Here is an 18,968-nt window from a genome sequence, read left to right on the forward strand (position 1 = left end):
AAATAAAACGAAAATATTTTCTTTTTTTCAAATTAACAGTCAAACCAGTAAAAGACACTTCTGCCCTGTAAAAAACTATGGCGAAAGTAAACCTAATTTTATTAATGCAATTGTGTTTCCTTTAAATAGCTTTCTAGTCCTAATAAGGATAAAAATATCCCAAAAAAACAAAATAATTTGAATATAGCCGTCTTAACCTTATTGATTACAGTTAAGGAGGCTAATGCAAACTAATCTGAGTATACAAACTGGACTTTTGGCCTAAACCAGACCATGTAGAATCTACATGGACCCAATCCAGGTCAGCCAAGTGGGTCGACCTGGTCTGAGTTGTGCTAGTCGAACTGGAGCCCACGAACCAACCCAACTGGCCATGTGAGCTCGCCAACTATGCAAAGATTGTGAAAAAGTCTAGCCCTTTCCACTTAATCCCTCATTCCCTTTTAAGAAAAGATGTCTAGTTAAAGTCTCTAACTTAACTATAATTTCAACAAGATAACTTATATATTTGAATTTTTGAATCTAATTCACACTTTTTATTCAATAAAATTCCTTTTTTTTGGGAAAGAACTACCTTTGAAGTGGGAGACTAGGTTACATAAATAACTTGTTTTACTCCTTTTGCTTTGATTTTGGTCTCAAGGAAACTTGCTTTTAACACATTACATTTGATGTACCCTCCATTTTATCAAATGTTTTTTTTTGGGTGAACGGGAGTAAATTCCACCATCCAAGTGAAAGCCGAATACTTTCCTCCCATCTCTCCAAGGTCCAAGGCTACTTTCTTTTGTTCGGGATGATATTCTTGTTACTTTAGCTTGCATATCAATGCCCCTTACAACGCAAAAAATTTGATACTACGAGAGTTTGAAACGGGAACTAGCTCGAACATATATCAAATGTTTCTTTTTTAAAATAGAATTCGTAATTTTCGTTGACAAGTACAATTATACATGGTAGGACCAATCTAAAAAAGTGACCGTTAACCCTAAAAATAATAGAAGGTAGCAATTTTTAAATTGCATATGCAAAAAGTGCAGATGGCAACAAATTTCTAAGTTTCCTTAATCCTTAGATCTGCGACTTTAGCTTGAGGATTTTTGTTTAGTGATTATCATCAAGCGAAGGACAGCTCAACAGAATTTCAGGGTCTTGAAAGCATTGTTTTGAAATGACGGTAAAAAGGTAGGGCTAAAGTAGAATTCCCTCGCTTTTATCAGGAATCCCAGGTTCTTTCGGCTTCGAACATCCAAAGCGCCATAGCAAACGCTCGCTCTCTCCACTATTAAATTCTCTTTGACCGCTTCCATTCCCTCCAGAGTTCTTGTCGGGGGTTTCTTCCCGAGCAAGCATCTCTCTCGGTCTCTCTTCCGAGCCGGAATTCCCTGTTTTGTTCATCTCTCCGGGACGTCTCGTTCTCTGTCTCTTCTTCTGTCGTCGTCATCTTCTTCGATCCTCGGGGGCGAAGGGATCCAGGGCTTCGGCGATCGGGATGGCGTCGAAGGACCAGAAAGGCTTCTTCGCCTCGATCGCGTCCAGCATCTCGAATTTCGGCAGTGCGATGCACAAATCCGTCAACGGGTAGGCGGCCCCATGATCACCTCTCTCTTTTTCTCTCTCCCTCGCTCTTGATCTGGATCTTCTGTTGCAAGTGTAACTGCTCTTTTGCCGGTTTGCTGCTCGAACTGAAGTTGTACGAATAATTGCGACATAGGAGTGGTGGATTTGTTGTTTCGGCAGTTCTGGCACTTGTTCCGTGGAAAGTGTGTGAAACTTTGGCGCCTTGGTTAGTCTATTATATGACCGAAATGGAGTCTGACCTTAGCTATAGTTTCTCTTGGAGTGAGTCCAGAGTTAGTAGGAAGTAGAGTTTGAGACTCTGCGCATGTGGCTTCTTAGATAGCAATCTGGAGCTTACGTTTGAACTGGTATGGTAGGGGGCCACTTTATATATAGTGCACATCCATATCATCAAGCATTAGTTAGTGTACTTTACTCTCCGTGCCTTAATTATAGTTCAGTTTAGCATCTTCTTGGAAGTCGTCTGGTGAATGTAAAATAATTCTTATTTCTCCGCATCGTCCTTTGTTTGAGTAGGCTCACTTAATGAGAACGGCTTCTAGTATTTGCTTTGAGCTGTTTCCTACATTATCCGTGGCACACACAAGTATTATCTTTGATCTTGAAAGTGGAACTATTTCAGTTCAGTTTAGCATCTTCTTGGAAGTCGTCTGGTGAATGTAAAATAATTCTTATTTCTCCGCATCGTCCTTTGTTTGAGTAGGCTCACTTAATGAGAACGGCTTCTAGTATTTGCTTTGAGCTGTTTCCTACATTATCCGTGGCACACACAAGTATTATCTTTGATCTTGAAAGTGGAACTATTTCATGCTTTTTCTTGAACAGTCAAGCTTACTTGTTTTCTATCCTTAGGTTGCTTGGGTACGAAGGTCTAGAAGTTATAAATCCTGAAGGCGGTACTGAAGATGCAGAGGAGGAAGCTCAGAGAGGGAGATGGAAACAAGAGGTGCTTTATTGCTGCTGTTCCTTTTGTCCTTTTCTGTTCCATCCAATGGCTTGACGGCAGAATGTTTGTAATACACTTACTTCGTCAGTCTTTCTTACCTTCAATGTGCTGCATCTAGAAGCTTGGTGCTTTCCAGCATTCCTTTTGTTAATGGCTATTTTTTCTGCTCCCTTTACCTAAATCGTGAGCCGGTTGCTTCTCATAAACGTTTAAATGCTCAAAATGCTTTCCCAAAAATGTAGAAAACGGATCTCGTGCAAAACAGAAAGTGGACAAGGGAGAAGGAAAATCTCGAACTGTACAGCATGGAATATAGGAGAGTTGAATTGTGCAACGGCTTTCTTAAAAGATGTCAATCCTACAAGAACTGAGTTTGTTTCCAGTGACTGCCTAATGTAACATTTGGATATATATTTCGTCATTGTGTACACTCTTGCCTTGGTTGGTTCGTGTTTTTTTTAGCATGGCGGGTGGTTGTTTTTTTGTGGCTGAGAACCTAATTTGTTTTGAAGCTCCAGAATTGTCCTGAAAGTGAAACTTGCTTGCCGAATAATTACTGTTGTAGCCATTTAACAATGATTTCCACATTATGTGATGCTTGTGATCCAGTCACTAAGGTTGGTCATGAGGTACTGTCAACTATGCTTATTTTGGAAAATGCAACGGATGTCAATCAGACTTCAGATTTCAAGTGGCAAAGTACATATAAAACACTAGCAATAATAGGCATTCAAGGAGATGGCACGGGATACATGTTTTTGTGTATCAGTTACGTACACTTTGTTTATGAGAAGAAAAAGGCATGTCTAAGAGACATAAGGCTGAATAAATGGCTAGTGTAATAGATGGAAGATGGTAAAGCGAGGATGATGGCCATGCTGCTGCTTCCAAGTCGGTTAGAATGATGGCCATGCTCCAAGTAAAGCCACTTGAAGGAAGAAGCCAGCAACGAGGCAAAAATATACAGCCTTTCAAGGGGCCTAGTCAAGCTTTTGTCAGAGATGAGGCGCCAGATCTCATTCAACAACAAAAACCAAATCCTACAAGATGGGTCTGATTGCCCTTCCTGTGATTTCCACTCCTAACCAAACGAAAACACACAATACTCGCTGATCTATCCTGTATTCATCCTTTTATGGGGACTAGTGACACAGGAATTTTGATGCACCTGCAAAAATCTTCCCCAAGTCAAAATCCCGTGTTCATTCTTTTATAGGGACTAGTGACACAAAATGTCCTGTATGAGAGCTTAAGTCAAATTTCAGTCCTATTTGTAGCTGCTTCACTTGACACTTTTTGCTAATCAGATTATTAAAATGAGCTTCAGTCATTCCCTTCTTTTCCTTCCATGGAACTTTGGTGTCAAACATGGGATGTTATTTAGACCATAAAGAAGCAAAGTACAACCATCTTCAGCAACCTGACTGAAAATCTAACAGGTTGATATAAGAGATTGTGCTGACTGCTATTGCTATTCATCTGGCTTTTTTCTTGGTCATTTAGATATTGGATTGTGTGTGTATGCTTTTTTTTTTAAAATGTAATTTGTTTGTTTGCTTTCATCTTGCTTGTGGTAGGGAGAAAATCCTCAAGTAATTTATTCTCGTCAGCTTTCTTTCTGGTTTTATTTTCTTAAGCCTGTTGGTTCAGTACTTTAGCGTGATAGCTCAGCAGTGACCTATGAAGGGTTTATGCAAACTCTCTTTTGTTGTGCTAAAGCAGTGAAAGTATGTTTTTTTAGGAACGAGATGGCTACTGGAAGATGATGCAAAAATATATTGGTTCAGATGTTACGTCAATGGTAACACTTCCAGTTATCATCTTTGAGCCAATGACCATGCTTCAGAAAATGGCAGAGGTGAATATTATGCTGGATTTGGGCTTGATGCTATTTTTTAAGATTCTTTTGTGTTGCATTATTGTGTATCAGTTTGTCTGTTCAGTTATTGTATATATATTTATTGTTAATTTCATTTTCTCTCCCAACTGGCAATGGTTACTGCAGTTAATGGAATATTCCAGCTTGTTAGATCATGCAGATGAATGTGAAGACCCTTACATGCGACTGGTCTATGCTTGTAAGTGTACTCTTTGAGATTCTTTTCCCTTTTTTCACCTGTGATATTCACTTACTATCGCTTATTGCTTTGTTTTTTTCAGCATCATGGGCAATTTCTGTATACTTTGCATATCAACGAACGTGGAAGCCTTTCAACCCCATCCTTGGAGAGACTTATGAGATGGTTAATCATGGCGGAATTACATTTTTGGCAGAGCAGGTTGCAACAGAGCATCATTTGTTTGTTTTCTTCTTAACCTTCTTGTTTATCTTGCTTCATTTTGGAAGGCAAGTCAATGATTGTTGTCTTTAATCCTCTCATGCTGGATATTTATTTGATTAGTTTTCGCTTTTTGGTAGATTGTCACTATATTTAAATGTTCATAATATGTGCATATGTTGTCCAATAGGTAAGTCATCATCCTCCCATGAGTGCTGGCCATGCTGAAAATGAACATTTCACATATGATGTAACATCCAAGCTGAAAACGAAATTCCTTGGGAACTCAGTAGATGTTTACCCTGTTGGAAGGTAATGTCTATGTATTTAATTCTTCTCTTCAAATATTTATCTTCCTATTGACAGGTTAAATGTCACTTGTGTTTGAAGCTGTTGGTTTTTGTGGTTTTCATATTTTTGTGAGTCACACAGGTGTTTAAAACTTTAAAGATGACTGGACAATCCTGGCCTATGTGTTGTTCTTTAGGGTGTAACTTTTTTGCTTTAGAAGTTAAAAAAGAAAGTTTAATGTTGTTCTGGGAGGATACTGTGGCCCTCATCCAGAGCATGCTAATAATTACCTAAACCAGAAATCATGCGGGCATATGAAATTCACTTGTATGATTAGTGAGTCCTAAATATTCTGGAATGGACACTGTTTGTTGGAACTGGTATCTGGGGTGGGAGATTATGTTGGTTGGTAAAATAGCGCTGGCCATCATCGTTTGGGAACTTGTAGCAGGATGATGATTTATACTTTTCTGGAAAGGAAGTGAGACTCTGTCCCTTCATATTTTGCACACAAGTTGGTTTAGACTTTTAGTAGGAGTAACCAATTGCCATTGCTTCCTTTGGTTTTTCTGACTGTTTTATGTGGCGAAAACCTCAAAAGATCATAAGTTTTGCAGTCTGGGTACATAAACGAGTAGAATATGGAAAGAGGTTTGGCACTATTTAATTGTAATGTTTTTCTGATAAGTGCAATCAATTGCTTCTGGCATTGTATGCCCTTTTTCATCCCACTTGTTAATCAAGGCAGATAGTCCCGCATAAATCTGTAGTTCTCTTAGCTCCCATGATTGGGTGGTTGTTCTATTTCCTTGAAAGGATATTATTTCCAAATCCGGATGGGGAAAAAATTGTGTTTCTCAAAAACAATCACACTTAAGGCAGTCACTGGTTATGTGGCCAACTAAATGACATGACAGATGTGTCTTTTTCAATTTCTCAAACAATAATATATAGGGACAGCTATGGTTGATTAGGATAGCTGGACTCAAGATGCACAAATCACAGTATCTAAATCAACTGTCCAAGGGTTTGTATGTGTGATATCAGAAGAAAGTACAACTTGATTTCTAGTATGTCTTGATTAAGTGAGCCAGAAGATTATTTGTAAAAGTTAAATTGTTTCGTTATCATGAGTTAAAGAATCTGATGCAGTCCATCAAAATTTAAATCTTCAGTTAAGAAATCTAGATGTCATAAGGTATTGTGTTCTGCATTGCAACTAATATCTTGTTTTTGCTAGTGGAAAAAATAGCTGCAGCTGTTCAACTAGTTACAATTTAAGTTTAGTTCACATGTGCTTTATGGACAACTTGTCTGTGTTTACCTTATTTCTGCTTGAGATGGTTAATGTAAAGTTTGCTGCATCTCTTGAAGCAAAAAAAAAAACATTTAAATCTGATAATCACCTTTTATTGTTACTTAATTCTTTTTTCATGGTATGCAGAACACGTGTATCTCTAAAAAAGGCAGGAGTTATTCTAGATCTGGTGCCCCCTCCAACGAAAGTTAACAATCTCATATTTGGGCGCACTTGGGTCGATTCTCCGGGAGAGATGATCATGACAAACTTAACCACTGGGGACAAAGCTGTGCTTTATTTTCAACCATGCGGCTGGTTTGGGTATGGCTAAATTCCTGTACTTGGAAGTTTGTGGTAAATTTCAGATCTTTCCCTTTCCCCATATCAGAGGCCCTGTGTACGGTGCTCTTTCTCTTATGACCATTACAAGGACATCACTCTGGCTTGTCAATGGTTAGGAGAAGGACATCCTACGCCTTTCTGTCAGTAATTGTTGACTGATGGTCAAAGAATAATTAGAGTCACTAAACAAACGTAAAAGCAGGAGTTATTATAGATCCGAAGTGCTTTCCAGCCAGAGTTAGCAATCTCATATTTGGGAATATTTGAATAGTTGGATTAATTCTCCTAGTGAGATATGATCATGACAAATTTAACCAGTGGGGACAAATCTGTCTTTATCCTCTGCCATTCTGCTGGTTTGTGTATGGCTAAATTCCTGTACTTCTTGGAAGTCTGTGAGCAATCCTCAGGTTTCTTTTTCATTCACCAATATCATAGGCCCTTTGCAGAGTGCTTCTTCTCTTGCAGCCATTCACAAGGGCATCAGTCTTGCCTTGTCAATCGTTAGGATCCTAGTACATCTTATGTCCTTTTGTTGACAAGTAAGGGTCAAAGAATAGGCAACACCAATCACCATAGAAATGCTAAAGACGACTTCAGGACAAATCGTGCAAGTTGAAGGGTTTGGAAACCGATAAGAGAATGTGGTCCAAATAGAACTGCTGCCACATGCATTATACTCTTAATTTGATATAAATGTGCAGGTTTTGCTGAGTTGAAGAAAAACTAGCAGAATGTATTTTTTTTTTTTCAAATATACATTGTTTTAATGGTAAGTTAAGGAATCCTGTTGAGTGTAGATTGGCAAATCTCTCACTGTTAGAGACCTTGAAAAGGCATTTGATTGCAGAAACCACATACTGCATAACAAGTAGGTTCTCTGAATCACACATGTTCGAGGATTGGAGACTCAACTTTGCATGGAACATCCTTTCTGCAAAGTGGAGTGTCCTTTCTGCTTGACTCATACATGACCCACTTCTGGTCGGCATTTGTTGTTCCTGTTCCTGGGATGCCAGGAACTGTATGTTCCTTCTTTATGTCTCGTGGAACAGGAATCAAACACTTGCATTGGTGTCGAGGGCAGGGAGTTGGGGCTGTAAGAATCACAGCTTGCCTCTTTTCAAACAATGATTTTTTGGTTCTGCCCTCCTATACTGAGAATCACTCTGAAGGTTTGTTGTTTAGTGAAAAGGAATTTGCATTTCGAGAACCATATGGACAAATCATCCTTTGCCTATACATTACGGGATAATATGGAAGGAAATCTTGATATGGAAGTCAGTGCAAAAAGGCTTTTGCTTCGTGCAGATGAAAGTCTCTTGGAGTTTTTTCAATGTCTATAACATTCTAGATTTATGACTGTTACCTGGAAATATGTCTTCAATCATATTGTTGTTCTCGCTTGCCACTTAGATTTTTTGTTCTTTATTGTTGTTCATATAGTTGGGGGCTTATTTGAATTTTCATTCTGATTGTAGAGCTGGTCGCTATGAAGTGGATGGGTATGTTTATAATTCTGAGGAGGAACCTAAAATTTTGATGACTGGGAAATGGAATGAATCCATGAGTTATCAGCCTTGTGACCTAGAAGGGGAGCCTCTTCCTAGCACAGAACTGAAAGAGGTAAACCGTATTGTGGAAAATTTACTTTGTATTTAAATTTTTTTTTTATTAAACTTTTGCTCATCCTGCATGACAGAATGTGTTGTCTCTCTCTGTTGGTCCTCTCTGTTGGACCAGCTTCATGCACGCTCCTGTGTGTGAAAATGAAAATTTAAACTTGTACATGAAAATCATTGACATGGTTAGAGTTTAAAATTTTATAGAGTTGCTTCAATTGTCTTGGCTGGTTCTTTAACTCAAGGTCATTGTTAGGATATTGCAGGTCCTGTCTATTATTTTTTTTAATTGGAGATGCTGACCTGTCTCTCACATAATTATAGGTATGGAGGGTTGCAGATGTGCCGGAGAACGACAAATTTCAGTACACATATTTTGCACACAGGATTAATAGCTTTGACACTGCTCCGAAGAATTTGCTTGCATCAGACTCTCGATTGCGTCCTGATAGATATGCTCTTGAAATGGGTGATTTGTCAAAATCTGGTTCAGAGAAGAGCAGGTATATTGTTTTAGGTGTTATTTATACAAATAGGTTATTGCAAGTACATGATAAAATCTGCCCATGACTCGTTGCTTTTCTTCCTTTTATCACTTATATATCTTTAATTTTTTTCTCAATTGGCACAAAAATAATATATTTTTTTGCTGTTACCAGTTACCACTTGCCTTCACTCTTTGACATGGAATTAATTGATATTATCTTGCTTCCGTATGGACCATCAGTACTGAATGTCAGGTTCTGCATTGTTCAAGGACAACACATTCAACCTAAGGTCCTAAAACTATAGAGAAAAAGCAAATCTTTATCATGTCTGTTGCAATTTGCAGTCTTTTTGACTCCCATAAATTTCTGTTAGTGTTTTGCTATGATGTGTGAAAGTTATGGCGTACAGTTTACTAATCGTGGATGGAATTGCTAGGGTAGTTCTGATCTCTGGAGAATCCGTGTGTTGATGATTGTTTTGACAGCTTCTTTACCATTTCTTTTGTGAAGGATTGCCACTTACGTTATTGCTATTCTTTCAGTTTGGAAGATAGGCAGAGAGCTGAAAAGAGGAAGAGAGAGGCTAACGGTGACAAATTTACGCCAAAATGGTTCAATGTAGCCGGAGAAGTTACTCAGACCCCTTGGGGAGAGCTAGAAATTTATGAATACAACGGGAAGTACACAGAACATCGGGCTGCAGTTGAGAACTCAAGCAGCACTGTTGAAGTTGATGTCAAGTCGATAGACTTCAACCCATGGCAGTACGATAGTTTGTGCGCTTGACCGATGCATTTGTTATTTCGTTTGTACGTCTTTTAAATTTTTCCTCGCACCTGTTGGTCTTCATTTTTTTTCCTTATATTTTTTTGGGTTGTTGGCATATGTTTGTCGATGACATTTTTAGATGTTGAAATATGTAGATGAAATTGAGCTCCTATTTATATATCAATCACTTTTAGGTCCCTTTTCCCTCTTTTCTTGGATGTTCAGACGACAGTTTTTCTTGGCGACGGAACCCTCCTGTGATCAAATTTTGGATGCCTTCAAGAATTGATGCCAAATTCTGCTACTGGATCCATAACAAGTGGATCATATTGGTTCTAGGCTCGGGCAAGGTGGTCTATAATCATCATAGTGGGAAAGATTCCGGAGGGAAATAAAGGAGGGGGCTGTCTTCTTTTCCAAAGTTTAAACAAGTCGAGAAAGTGTCGCAAATGCAGACGCAATCAAAATGTTATGCCTCAACTAATACGAAGTCCTGCCCAAGCTAAACGTGTACAACTGCAAATGATACGTGTCCATATCCAAACTCAGACCCAAATTAGTTTACCAACAATTTAAACCTGAAATCCAACTTTATTTTGAGATGCATATTCTATAATAAAGTGTTTGATTTGGATTGAAGGCGACTACCCTGCCCATTAGTAAGGTCTCGTTATTTCTCTTTCGATGGCTGTGCTTCTTCAACCAGATGCCAAGAAACAACAACCATCAGTACAAAGTAGGGCTGAGAATGCTTCTGGACCGGCATGGTGATAAGGACGCAAGGGTTTCGAAGATAGATTAAGGCTTCTAGTTGCAAGCTTGGACCAGAAAATGTGCGTCGCGAATTTGGACCTCGATCTAGATGAATACTGTCTATTGCAGCTACTTGGGTCTGATCTCTCACACATGGGATTTGACAATTTCCTAATACGGATCTATAAGCTTCTATGAATTTGTTTCATAAGATCCTAACATGCATGAGATTATTCTTAAATCCAAATCGTTACATGTCAAACACGTTTATTTTCGCATGTACATGCATGCCTCTGTAATTGCATTTTTTATTTTTGTTTCTGTTGAAGGAAACATGACTATTTAGTCAAGCAAGATAATCAACCTGCTGACAATGCTTATATGTAATCAAGCAGTGTGTTTCTGTTTGAATTTGAACAAAATTGGATAGTTTGAATAATGTTTTACTAGGACATTTCCCAGTGAGTGAGAGATTATCCACTACCAGATGGAGGCCTGAAGCCCCCTCCCATTCACCTTGCCTTTGGGGCTCTGGGCTGCGTTGGGGCTTAGGTGGGCAGCAGACTGCTTTCAACTGCATGAAATTCACCGCACCTTTAGCGGCCCGGAGAAGTAGAACTCACGAAATCAAAGCAAGGATGTGTTATGTATGCGTCTCTCATCCCGACCAACTATACTATGCCCAATTAAAAGATTTTTACTCGGGCATTAGAACATGAATACTTTCTCATGTATTTTCAGCTTAAAGCTACATTCATAAACACTTTGTGGGGCTAGTAATTGGGTTTGGGATTCATTTTCTTGAAGCGGCCGGTCTCTTGTTCAGTTTTCTTCACCTAACGTGATCCGGTTCTGATAATACAATCCACCTACTGTTGTCCGGGTTGGCGTAATAAAACTCTTAGGATGAACACGCGCCATTGACAACAAAACCTAGCGCGGTGATATCATACAATGGTAGGGCTGACAGGAGAGAGCGGCATCATATGAATTGATCATATAATCTACCAAGCCTATTTCCAGGTGCGTGTTTGATTCATGGGACATTCTTCCCTTCTGGTAAAGAATTCCATGATGTAGATATTCTTCAAGATATGGTCAAGTTTTCAGGATATTTTCTACTGTGAAAAGGCGTTTTCATCTGACAACGAAGGGAAAAAACAAAAACCGTTCTGAGCTCTGACATGAAATTATGCGATTTTTTTCTCAGAAAAGCCATCTGGGATAAGCACACTCTAGATAACTTCTTCAGGCGATAGGCGTGCCACAAAAGAGATCTGCAATCTCTATCGTCCTTTTTCTTTCTTTACCACTAAAAGCTCATCGACAATGATGTTCTTTCGGTGGGTCCTTCATCTTCTTTGCATTCGATGATTGGATGGGAGCAATTGGTGGTAACGATGTTCGTCTCTTTGGAAAGGAGATGAACATCTTCATTGCATTCGATGATTGGATGAGAGCAATTTGTGGTAAGGATGTTCATCACTTTGGAAAGGAGATTGAGCAATAACCATATCTGATTGATTTGATCTAAAGTTCAAATTGATCTGATCTACCTTGTTGTAAACGGTCAAAGGGGCGCGTTTATTTATTCTGGACTTCAGATGTGAGAGTTTGAATTATATAGTCTCCACGTTAAATTCATGGGTTCTACAAATTGCATATTTGGAAAACCACAGATTCAAGGTTTGCATTATGCATCAAATCCATAGATCTTAGAGGGCATTTGGTACTAGTGGTTCATGAATCTGTTTTAGAGGTGTTTGCTAAGTGGTTCACTACATTAGTATTTCATGAATATCTTCCAAAGTCAGATTTATACAATACTAATACTCAGATTCATGGAATACTGATATAGTGTTTATAATACCAAATGCTTCAAGGAGCATACCGTAGCTTGGCGAGCAGACTGGCTACTCTCCTGAAATGCAAAGGGTGGTGCTGCAGTCACCCAGGTCTCGAAGCAGGCCCTGAACCCCAAAAGAAGGGGGTAAGGGGGTTTTCGGCTTCTCGGGTTTGCTCCCCCCATATTTCCAAATAGCCCCTTAAGACCAGGAGAATGCCACAGTTGAGATTTATGAATTTCAAAATGCAAATATTACAAATTTGGATGTAATATATACATCTTCCAAACAAAGAATTTCAGATTGTCGTTAGAAACCGAGGATAAAAAAATTTCAAATCACAATGCATCTTAAATGTCTTCATAAACCACAAAAAAAAAAAAAAAAAGTTTCCCGTCACATTGCTTCCATCACAATCAACAACCTTTCTTGCACTTTTATCATGGAGTGAAAGGGGCAGCGACCTCATACCAAAAGGGAGATGGATCACATGCTTCTACGAACAGAAATAGTGCACTAACTCTTAGCTTGCAAAGAAAGCCTGTCAATTGGTAATGAGCTCATTTACACAACTTGGTCCCTAGGGTTCTTATTGCCTTAGCCTTACCCTAAAGGAAGGTAGACCTAAATCATTCCACAGCTTGCCAAAAGTACAAACACAACCAACTCTTTCTAACAAAAGGCGATTCTTCATGTCTATTTCAAGCCAGATTGAATGATTTTTCATCATTCTTTCTACACCCTTCAAGCTTTTGTTTGAAAGCTCATTGTTGCATCTTGTTTCCATCAAGACAGACCATGCAAAACGTGATGCAGTTAGTCCATTTAGCAAGCATCTCTTTTTCAATTACTATCACTCAAAATTAGATTTGACAAAAAAAGAACGATGGTGATCTTACAAAGTCATGCGATTTCATTGAAGACCATCTATTTATATCTTGAGATTAGACATGCTGAATCAATCTGACAGAATCAATATGCAATCAGGAATTCGCAAAAAAGAGTTCATGAGATCGTTCCCTTCTTTTACAAGGTAGGTTTTGATGGCATTCATTTAAAATTGTAGACTGATCATTTGCAGACATTCCTTGCTCTATCAAGCTTGACTCGAGTTCGAACTCAAGTTTTATAGGTCGAGTCGAGCTCTATCAAACTAGAATGTGCCATGAAGATGGGGCAAGTCCAAGTCTAGTGGCTGTCCTTTGCCTTTGAAGAGCATCCAAGGGATGGATCAGATTCGATCGGCTAAATACAAGACAGGTCGGATCCAGATTGGCATTTGTACAAGTTCCAAAATCCACTAGATCTGATCCATTTCCAACTCCAGCTTTAACCTAGTTGGCTAATCCTCATGCTAAAGTCTACAGCCTATTCTCTCTGTCTAAAGCCAAAGACGCATATATGCTTTTTTTTTGTAAAGCTAAGAACTAAATGCTGTTCCCTTGAATAACTCAACTGTACACCACAGAAACTTTGTAAGCTGTTAGAAAAATAAAAAAGAAGTATGGGAGGGATCATGTGCCAGCTATAGTTGCTATATTAAAAAACTAAGCTAAATAAGGGAATGAACAATAAACAGTGAAAGAATGGGCCCACATCATTTACTGCACACACACACACACACACACATGCACACACACACACACACATTTAAGGAGAAGAAAAGATCAAGTTGGGAGGTGTTCGAATCCCCTGAATCTGATCTGTGAGCAGAGATCAATGGGCAGCTTGATGACCTCTGATCTGAGATTGAGATCGTTTATCGGGTGTTTGGCAATACAAGTTGTTACTGTTATATGAATTTACCTCAAAAATTAGGGCCGATTCACGAAACCTTATGAGCTAGCATTCCATGAATCGGTCGCATGAGACAACATAGTTACAACTTGTTACTGTTACCAAACAACTCCTTTATGTTTACGATCAGACCTTTCTGGCAACCAATATGAGTTTTCAGTTGTTGATGTAAAAGTACTGAAAAAAATGGATCTATAATCAGAAGATTTCATATTTGAATACTGAATTGTATTTATGTAGACTTTGAGCTTTGGTAGATCTTCGGACTGAGTGCATCTGAAAGCCTCATATCATAAATTCGAGCACCTGATGCAACAGGATTTTGCGGTTTAACTAGAACACTATGGCCAAAGTTAAAGTTCTATGAAAAAAAAACTCTGATATCATACGTCAGTCAGATCTAGATCCATAATTTCAGCGTTGTATATTGTCAACAAGGTCTCATCGGGTGGGAAAAGTCTGATCTCAAAATTGAAGACCCCCCCATATTAGATTAGATCTCATGAAGGAGTTATTAATTAAAAACCTCTTGCATTTCCGGAGCATGCTACTCGATATGCATAAAATATTTCAATGCCAGCCTTTGCATTTGATACACGGCGTCAAATCTACATGGGGATGAAATAATGGCAACCTGATGAAAGATTATATCACATCCATGGAATGCTGGTTTGAGCTCATGATTCTCAAAATGCTTCTCTCTCACTTCAAGGAGCGGAACATTGTTGGTTTTTCCGGGATGTAAAATGAAGCACGTCTCTTCTTCGATTCCTGTGGATGCTACTCCTCTTCCTTATAGCACATAGATAGATGGGTCAATTGGTTTCTCTCCATTTTTTTTTCTTTCTCTCTCTTCCCACCACACCTTGCTTACCAAGATATTCACTTTTATTTGCTTGGGACAGATCTTAAGTTCCAGACACCGAGATATATTTTTGTTTAGGAGCTGCAGACTTTAAAACGTCACATTCTCTCATCACCTTTATGGGGATTTGCAGACATGAACTTTAAGGGCTCATGTGATCTAAGTTTTGGGCACGCAACTGGGAATGTCACTAATTAATAAGATAAATGTTGCCCACTGCTCTTTGAGACAGAACCCATAGCTATAGACCTTTTATTGGAAGATCCTTTATTATCCCAATGAAAGTTGCTAATGGCTGCTATACACACACATGTATGCACGTGCATGCACGCACATTCACTCCCACTGATGAGTGAGCTGATCATTTCAATTAATTTTCCAGTTTGCATCTTACTTTTGATGTGTGTGTATGTGTGCATATATATATATATATGATATGAATATGTATAAGAATTTTGCAAGAACATGTTCATGATCTCATTCCTTTAACTGTTCACGAAGCAGAGGTGGAGCTAGAATTTATTTTCATTGGAGGGCGGTATATGACTAAATAAATTCTCTAAGAAATTTTGACAGGGGCCAACTGCGTTTTTCAAATTTTTTACAATGACCAAATTATAATTTTTGAATATTTTAAAAGAGAATATTTTATTTTTCAATTTTTTATTTGATAATATATGGTGATCCTTTGATTCATGTAGGACATCAGATTTCAAAGCGATTTCACATACTCACCGTTGGTTGGTTTCATCCAACCATCTTTCAATGAAAATGGTAGATTCCAATAAGATCAAAATATAATTAGTACTCATCATAAATATAATCAAAGGAACAATTGCGTACCAAAAAATCTGATATTCAAAGATGATTTGCCAGATTATATGAACTGCACATCTTTAATTTAGTTTGTTGATTATATTCTTGGGATCATATGACCAATGTCACTAAACAATGCTAGGAATCCGGATTTCTGTGGTGGTTTGATTTAAAAAGCAGATCCAGATCTGGTCGATGGCATAGCTGCTGGATGCACAGAAATATCGGTGTGATCCAGATCCACATTTTATATGTTTCTTATTGTTCATTCATGTCAGGAAACCATGTTTGGTCTACTAGAAGCTTAGTGCAGCAAATTTGGATATGAACCCAAAATGTAAATCCGTAGTCCAAATCCTAATTGGCATATGGAAGAAGATCACTTGATGAGGCAACCATAAATTAAGATGCATTTGTGGCAGCCATGGATCTTATGGAAGATGAAGAAACAAAATCTTTTCCTAAAAAGAGAACGTGAAAGAGATTTCATCCTAAATGCAAGTATAATGCGAAATAAGGTACTGTTGGAACATTATATATATATATATATATATATATATATAGCTTTCTCTCTCTTTTTTTTTTCCTTCTCTCTCAACCGCCAATGTTCAAGATTATTTATTATGAGTGTAGCACTTAAAGGTTGCGACACCTACCTGTTTATCTTCTTATATTATACAAATCCTGACTTTTGAGAATCCCGATCAATCCCTTACTTTTCTCCTTATTCGCTCCTTATTAGATCGCATTTCCGATGCACATCTGCTGGGAGAAAGGCCTTCCTACCTTATCAGATCACATTTAATGCGGAGACAGAAAACAAAGGGATAGAGAAGAAGCTAAGTTTGTGAAAGAGCTTCCTACTGCTCCCTCTACGACTCTCTCTCTCTCACACACACAGTTGAAAAATTCAACCCAAGTAAGGGGCCGGATCGAGTTAGGTGGCCCTCTCTGCAACCATGAAGTAGGTAATGCAAAGGTAGGTGAATATTCTCATATTATTTGAAGATGGTGAGAGAAAGAGAGAGAGAGATTTTGAAGATGGATCTAGAGAGAGAAAGAGAGTCAATCTTCAAAATTGGTTGTGAAGCAGTATGGAGTTGGTGGGAGCAAAAGGTTCAACAAGAAAACAGTTTGATCATCTTCAGGATGATCTCTCTTGGGGAAGGGATGCCAACAAAATAAATTTTAATACTATAATCATCCAACGGAAATGTGAAAGAAAAAGATGGAGTGCCTTAAAAGGCAGTTGAGAACATGAAAAAATAAAAGATCCAACCTACATATATATATATATATATATATACACACACACACACACACAAGGCAATAGAATCTTATGGTGCATAAGTTTTCTCTCCAAGATCTGAAGAAATTAAACTAATCCAGTGTGAGGGCAAGATGGCCAATTTCTTTCTGGGAAAAAGTAGATTCCATTAGCCGCTTAATGAAGGCTTTCCCCAAACAAGATTTTGATCTTGATGCATCTGATTGGATTTTCTCTTCCTTGATAATTGGTGGGGGCCACACCTTTGTGAATGCCATAAAGGAAAAGTAAAGGGAGAGGAGAAGAATCACAAGAGATTCTCTGGGCATATGCCTCAACTCCACATGTGAGGTGTAGGTTTAGTGATAAGGTCATCTCCTTTGAGCCAAACTCATGATAGAGGTTCCATGGCTCATTCGGTTCCAAATCTTCTATTGGTTCATCTAAGAACCGACCCGTTTAAATTTCAGTTCTGGAGATCCGGCCACTTGGCACGATGCTAGATCGCTTGGGCCGCCTACGTGGAACGGCACTTTCATCGAGCAACTCTGGTGTTCGATAGGCAAGTTGGAGTTAAGCAGACCTTGACAGATCGTGCCCGGAGGGGCGGACCCTTCTCGGAGCATTGAATTGTCCTCCTTCAGGGTTTTTCACCCTCTAGTCAGGTCGATGGAGCTCTTGTTCGCACATTCTTTGAATAATTTATCTGAATTTAGTCGGGATCATGTATCTTTGAATACATTGTTATTGTCTCATAAATATGTCACAAGGCAAATTCATACAATACTTGCTGAAAATGATAGTCATTGATCTTAGTATGAAAAACTAAAATGTTTAGAGTTAATTGACCATATTTAACAAGATTTTTTTTTATTGTGGTTCTTGGAATACTCAGAAGCATGCTTCATATTTTGTTCTTGGGGTTATTCTTCCAAAGTTTGCATTTTTCTGTATTAAAATTCATACCCACATATTTAAGTTTGAAATTGTGAACTCTATATGAAAATTAGGGAAGCAAAATAATTCACATACAATTTTGAGGTTTTGATCCTTAGATGTCATTTGGGAACAATAACATGATACTTTCTCATGCATCTAACCCAAAAAATTGATTAGATTCATTGGACACTTCAAACAATATTTTATTCATAAATTTGCCTAATTTTTAGGGTAGATTTATGAGTCACTACCGATGCAAAACAGTCCCTTGGGATGCACCAAATCAACCAAAATATGCGTGCGTAAGTTGATTTTGAGTCCAAACTCGAAGCTTGGATATTTGATATTCTATCATACTCATTACCCAGTGTAATTAAAAAGGTCAATATTTAGTTTGATGTTCAAACGCAAATCTTATGTACCTGCAAAAGCAGTTGCAATTTTTAACTCATGTGTTGCCAGTGGAAAAAGAAAAGGGAGAAGGCAATTAGATGAAAGCAAATCATATAGGCAAAAGACTACTTAGAAAAAACTTTTTACACAGCTAAAAGGAACACCAAAGAGGGTGGTCTATGTGGGTCTGCTCCGATTCGGCCTCGTATTGAATCATCTCTTAAAAGGGCCATATCGGCCCCGTATCGCAAGGTCCGGTCCCGTACTTGGCCGTGTACCGGAACATTTTTCCAAAGGGCCATACAAATTATTTGCCCTCACATAAATTTTCTTCGAAAAATCATTTGATAAGAAGAACATTATGTTATATGAACATATAAAGATGATTTTTCCTTTAAATGAAGAAAATTCTCAACCATCCTTCCATGGAGATTGAACAACTTGTGCACTTAAGTCACCACCAAATTTAATGCACTTTGAAAGCTGCGAACTTCTGCCGTTGCCCAATTTCGCATGAGCTTTTCCCAAACAAACATCATTCTTCAAACTCCCACGCTCACCAAACAATTTGGGGAACTTGGAATCCCCAGTTCCCCATAGTCCCTTCTCACGCGTTTCATCCTCAAACTTTATCCAACAATATAAATTGGAATTTTAGTTATAAATTAAATATCTTT

General features: G+C 38.3%; 1 protein-coding gene across 1 annotated transcript; it reads left to right on the forward strand.

Moving 5' to 3' along the window:
* The first annotated feature begins 1,236 nt into the window (after positions 1-1,236).
* Positions 1,237-9,815, forward strand: LOC116254150 (oxysterol-binding protein-related protein 3A-like). Its single transcript, XM_031629303.2, has 10 exons — positions 1,237-1,581; positions 2,434-2,527; positions 4,269-4,385; positions 4,533-4,605; positions 4,688-4,806; positions 4,997-5,118; positions 6,542-6,718; positions 8,221-8,365; positions 8,686-8,864; positions 9,392-9,815. Exons 1-10 carry the CDS (start codon positions 1,493-1,495, stop codon positions 9,633-9,635), a joined length of 1,359 nt encoding a protein of 452 aa, XP_031485163.1. The 5' UTR covers positions 1,237-1,492; the 3' UTR covers positions 9,636-9,815.
* The last annotated feature ends 9,153 nt before the right edge of the window (positions 9,816-18,968 follow it).

Source organism: Nymphaea colorata, chromosome 5 (assembly GCF_008831285.2).
Source record: "Nymphaea colorata isolate Beijing-Zhang1983 chromosome 5, ASM883128v2, whole genome shotgun sequence".
NCBI lineage: Eukaryota > Viridiplantae > Streptophyta > Magnoliopsida > Nymphaeales > Nymphaeaceae > Nymphaea > Nymphaea colorata.